At 46.8% G+C, this 5107-nt stretch overlaps 1 protein-coding gene and 1 long non-coding RNA gene across 3 annotated transcripts in view; one reads left to right on the top strand and one right to left on the bottom strand.

Moving 5' to 3' along the window:
* The window catches only part of LOC105534733, a 6346-nt gene extending 1254 nt beyond the window's left edge, over positions 1–5092 (top strand). Inside the window, exons 2-3 of the long non-coding RNA XR_001005323.1 lie at positions 79–84; positions 5032–5092. This is a non-coding gene — a long non-coding RNA (uncharacterized LOC105534733). The remainder of the gene's footprint in view (positions 1–78; positions 85–5031) is intronic.
* VPS72 (vacuolar protein sorting 72 homolog (S. cerevisiae)) overlaps positions 1–5107 on the bottom strand; it is a 16138-nt gene that overhangs the window by 1889 nt on the left and 9142 nt on the right. The window contains exon 5 of one of the 2 annotated variants that reach the window (XM_011973553.1): positions 295–304. In XM_011973553.1, the coding sequence (XP_011828943.1) occupies positions 295–304 (10 nt within the window). Of the gene's footprint in view, positions 1–159; positions 305–5107 lie in introns of both variants that reach the window. The other variant, XM_011973552.1, reaches the window with a different exon arrangement.

The raw sequence follows: 5107 nt of genomic DNA, 5'->3' as shown, positions 1-5107 counted from the left end.
AAAAAAAAAAAAAAAAAAAAAAAGAAAATGAGCTGAAGGGAGTGAGGAATCTGAAAGAAATCTCCAAGTGTTAAGGAGAGCTGTGTGAGACAAGCAAGCAAGATGGGGCTAAGAGAACATGAGCTGAACACACAATCTCTTTTCTTGAGGTTCACTCACCCTTCTATGTCAATATTCTCTTCCTTGGGACCCGGCTCCCCAACAAGTGGCACTGTCACTGAATGATAGGTGATTATGGGCCCAGGGCACTTCCGCTTCTTATGAACCTGCTTCTTTTTGTCAGCCTCGAGCCGCTCATATGTCTCTTTAGGGTCAAAGGAAGAAATGAGGGGATGATCAGAATGCCCCTTTTTCCCACATCCCAGTTCTGTCCCACGATCTCTCAATTATCTTCCTGGCTATCTAGTCACTGCCAACTACCAGAGAGAACTATGGAAATCCCCTAAGGCCCTCTGGCACCTCCCATTTTGTAAGTTTTCTGCTTATAAGTTTTTTCTTGACATCCTCTCTGTTCATTTCTCAAGTATACCTGGGCCCTCTGGTACCTCAGAGTTGGAAGGTACGCTTTGATGAAGAGCTTATGTGCTTTCCCAGATACCAAAATATCCTCTACAAATGCCCTGTCAATTCACTCCCACAGCTGGGTGTGCTGGCACATGCCTGCAATCCCAGCTACTTGGGAGGCTGAGGTGGAAAGATTGCTTGAGCCCGGGAGGCGGGGGCTGCAGTGAGCTGAGATGGCACCACTGCACTCCAGCCTAGGCAACAGAGTGAGATCCTATCTCCAAAAACAAAAATTAATAAAGTAGGAAATTATATTTAACTATAGAGATTTCTGGTTGCTCTTAAACAACAAGAAAATCTGGCCACCCTGGGTCTGTATTCTTACAGGGGAGCAATTAGCTGAGCTGAGTAACTGTTCCTCCTTTCAGGCACTCCTCTACAGTTCACCACCATCCCTCTGGCTGGCTGCACACTTCATGTTACCTGCCTGGTCTCCGTGACACTGCTCTGTGGCAATGCACTATTGGTGTATATGTCTCCTCCTTAAGGGCAGTGACTATAACTCATATTGCCCAAATATTATCAGGGTGATACAGCATTCTGCACATTACAGGCACTCATTAAATATTTGTTAATGAATAAATGAATCAAGGCTGGGCACAGTGGCTCACGCCTGTAATCCCAGCACTTTGGGAGTCCAAGGTGGGTGGATCAGCTGAAGGTCAGGAGTTCGAGACCAGCCTGACCAACATGGTGAAACCCCGTCTCTACTAAGAATACAAAAACTATCCGGGTGTGGTGGCACATGACTGCAATCCCAGCTACTTGGGAGGCTAAGACAGAAGAATTGCTTGAACCTGGGAGGCAGAGGTTGAAGTGAGATTGCACTATTGCACTCCAACGTGGGCAACAAGTGCAAAACTCTGTCTCAAAAAAAAAAAAAAATTGTAAAAATTAAAAAAAAAAAGGGCCGGACATGGTGGCTCACACCTGTAATCCCAGCACTTTGGGAGGCCAAGGTGTGTAGATTATGAGGTCAGGAGATCAAGACCATTCTGGCCAACCTCATCTCTACTAAAAATACAAAAAATTAGCTGGGCGTGGTGGCGCGCACCTGTAGTCCCAGGTACTCTGGAGGCTTAAGCAGGAGAATCGCTTGAACCCAGGAGGCGGAGGTTGCAGTGAGCTGAGATTGTGCCACTGCACTCCAGCACAGGCGACAGAGTGAGACTCTGTCTCAAAAAAAATTTAAAAAATTAAATTAAATTAAAAAAAGAGGCTAGGCACAGTGGCTCACGCCTGTAATCCCAGCACTTTGGGAGGCCAAGGCAGATGATCACGAGGTCAGGAGATTGAGACCATCCAGGCTAACGTGCTGAAACTCCGTCTCTACTAAAAATACAAAAAATTAGCCGGGCGTGGTGACAGGTGCCTGTAATCCCAGCTACTTGGGAGGCTGAGGCAGGAGAATCACTTGAACCTGGGAGGCGGAGGTTGCAGTGAGTCGAAATTGTGCCATTGCACTCCAGCCTGGGCGAAAGAGTGAGACTCCATCTCAAAAAAAGAAGAGTACTCTGGAAACCCTTCCAATGACTGAACCTCTCTTGCACTTGAACTGTTTGATAATACTGCTTTCTTTCCCTTGAGCCAATCTTCCAACCCCTCTACTTTCTTCTTCTTTTTTTTTTTTTTGAGACAGAGTCTCGCTCTGTCACCAGGCTGGAGTGCAGTGGCGTGATCACAGCTCCCTGCAACCTCCCCCTGCCAGGTTCAAGCAATTCTCCTGCCTCAGCCTCCTGAGTAGCAGGGACTACAGGTGCGCGCCACCACGCCCAGCTAATTTTTGTATTTTTAGTAGAGACGGGGTTTCACCATGTTGGCCAGGATGGTCTCGACCTCTTGACCTCGTGATCCGCCTGCCTCAGCCTCCCAAAGAGCTGGGATTACAGGCCTGAGCTACCACACCCGGCCCAACCCCTCTACTTTCAAACACTTGCCTACACCTTCTGGAACTCATGCTCTGTAATCTGCCAACTCATCTATATCCTAGAGCTCCTCACTCAGCATTCCTTCCATGATTTGCCTTACCAGAAACCTGGTCATTCACTGAGGCCACCACTCCTCTCTGCAGCCCTCTGGTGGAGGTTGCTCATTCTCTTCATCCCTACAGGATATACCTATGTCCTACTGGGTCCCACCCTGTAGCTTTCAGATCACTACTTTTCTGGCTGCAAGCAAAACTCCCTTCTCTTTTGAGACCTGTGCCAAGAGTCTAGATTAACTTCTGTCCTTCCTAATCATGGTCACTCCCTCCCTCAATGAAGACTTTGGCAGTGGTTTCTACTCTTCATCTCTACCCTAATTCCTATCATCTTAGGGTCACCCTGGTGACTTTGAAGTGCTCATGGGTAGCCCCTTCAACACTGCATGGCCACAATTTATCACCTCATCTCTAACAACCTTCTTTTCCTTGTCACTTTACTTTTATTTTTTTTCGAGTCTCACTCTCTTGCCCAGGCTGGAGTGTAGTGACACAATCTCCACTCACTGCAACCTCCGCCTCCCGGGTTTAAGTGGTTCTCCTCAGTGATTCTCAGCCCCCCAAGTAGCCAGGACAACAGGTGCACACCACCACACCTGGCTAATTTTTTGTATGTTTAGTAGAGATGGGGTTTCACCATGTTGGCCAGGCTGGTCTCGAACTCCTTACCCCATGATCCGTCCGCCTCGGCCTCCCAAAGTGCTGGGATTACAGGTGTGAGCCATTGCGCCGGGCCACATTTTCCTTTTTAAAGCATGCTTAGGTTGCTCACTGTATTATTTCAATCACTTCAGTCACTCTCCTGTCAATAATTCCCTTGCCCTGATCTGGACTGCTGAGTGCTACTGGAGAAAAATAACAGCACAGACTGCAACCACCATAAATTCATTCATGGTCCTAGTCTTCAGCAGGTCCCACAATACTGCTCGATATCCCACATCAGTAACTATTTTAAATGCTCCTCAGTCTCATCAAGCTTCCAGCTGTATCCCTAATGTTTGACAGATGGCGCCGCATAATGAAAAAGACATCAGGTGAGAACCACTGCAATGCCCTCCCTTTGGATTACAAACCTACAACTGTAAGCCACATTTTAAAATAAAGACAGGGTCTCACTATGTTGCCCAGGCTGGTCTTGAACTCCTGGGCTCAAGCAATCCTCCTTCCTTGGCCTCCCAAATTGCTGGGATTACAGGCATAAGCCACTGCACTCAGCTAAGCCACACTTTCTTTCTTTTTTTTTTTTTTCGAGACAGAGTTTTGCTCTTGTTACCCAGGCTAGAGTGCAATGGCACGATCTCGGCTCACCGCAACCTCTGCCTCCCGGGTTCAAGTGATTCTCCTGCCTTAACCTCCCAAGTAGCTGGGATTACAGGCATGTACCACCACACTCAGCTAATATTTTGTATTTTTAGTGGAGATGGGGTTTCTCCATGTTGGTCAGGCTGGTCTCGAACTCCTGACCTCAGATGATCTGCCTGCCACGGCCTCCCAAAGTGCTGGGATTACAGGTGTGAGCCACTGTACCCGGCCACCACACTTTCTTTCTCACTTCCCCCATCTGAGGCCAAATCCTCCACCATGCTGCTCTATCTCCCAGCCTTGCCTCCCATCTCCAAAAACCTACACTATTAATAACCTTTCTTTCTTCTCTTTCTTTAAACTCAGTTGTTTCTCATGAAAGATATAGTTTCTAATATCTTCAAATAAAATAAAAACAACTTTACCTTAATCTCAGACCCCTCTGTAGCTTCTATTCCCTCTTCTACCCTTCATAGCCAAGCTTGCAAAGTTTTGCTCCCCAATATACTTCGATATGGCTTGGTCGCCAATAAGTGCTAAGGTCATGTCTGACCTCTATCTCACCAAAACCAATGGGCACTTCTCAGTTCTACTAATCATCATCTCAGCAGCAATCAGTAGTCACTCTCTCGAGGCATTCTCTTTCCTGGCATTTCTAACACAAACTCTCCTGGGTTTCTCCAACTCATTGGTCACTTCCAGGCTCTTTTCAAAGCTCCTCCTCTTGTATGAAACTATCACGCTTTAGTGTCTGCAGGACTCTATCAGGCCTCTGTTTTCTCACTCTGTGCTTTCTCCCTGCATGCTCAGATGCACTCCAATATTGTTAATTACCATCCATATTCTAAAGACTTCCGAATTTATATTTTCAGCCCAGATCTCTTATTGGAACACCAGATTTGCATATTTAACTGACCTCTCATCACTGCATGAATTGCTCACAAACTCCTTAAATTCAACATGTTCAAAAATAAATTTATTTTTTCCCCACTGAACTTGCTCCTCCTTCAGGGTCTCCTAAGCCAGTTACTGACACGGAAAACCTAGGAGTCACTCTCCTTACGGTAGTCCAAACCAATCAATGTGGACAAAGGATGCAGACTATAACTACAGTAACATCAAGATGACCTTGTTGCTTGTGAGCCACCACACCCATGCCCAGCAAATTTCAAAACTATTATTAGGCCGGGCGTGGTGGCTCACGCCTGTAATCCCTGCACTTTGGGAGGCTGAGGCGGGCGGATCACGAGGTCAGGAGAT

This window comes from Mandrillus leucophaeus, unplaced genomic scaffold, assembly GCF_000951045.1.
Source record: "Mandrillus leucophaeus isolate KB7577 unplaced genomic scaffold, Mleu.le_1.0 Scaffold139, whole genome shotgun sequence".
NCBI classification, from domain to species: domain Eukaryota; kingdom Metazoa; phylum Chordata; class Mammalia; order Primates; family Cercopithecidae; genus Mandrillus; species Mandrillus leucophaeus.
The sequence above is the reverse complement of the archived record's forward strand: the minus strand, read 5'-3'. Positions and strand labels throughout refer to the sequence as shown.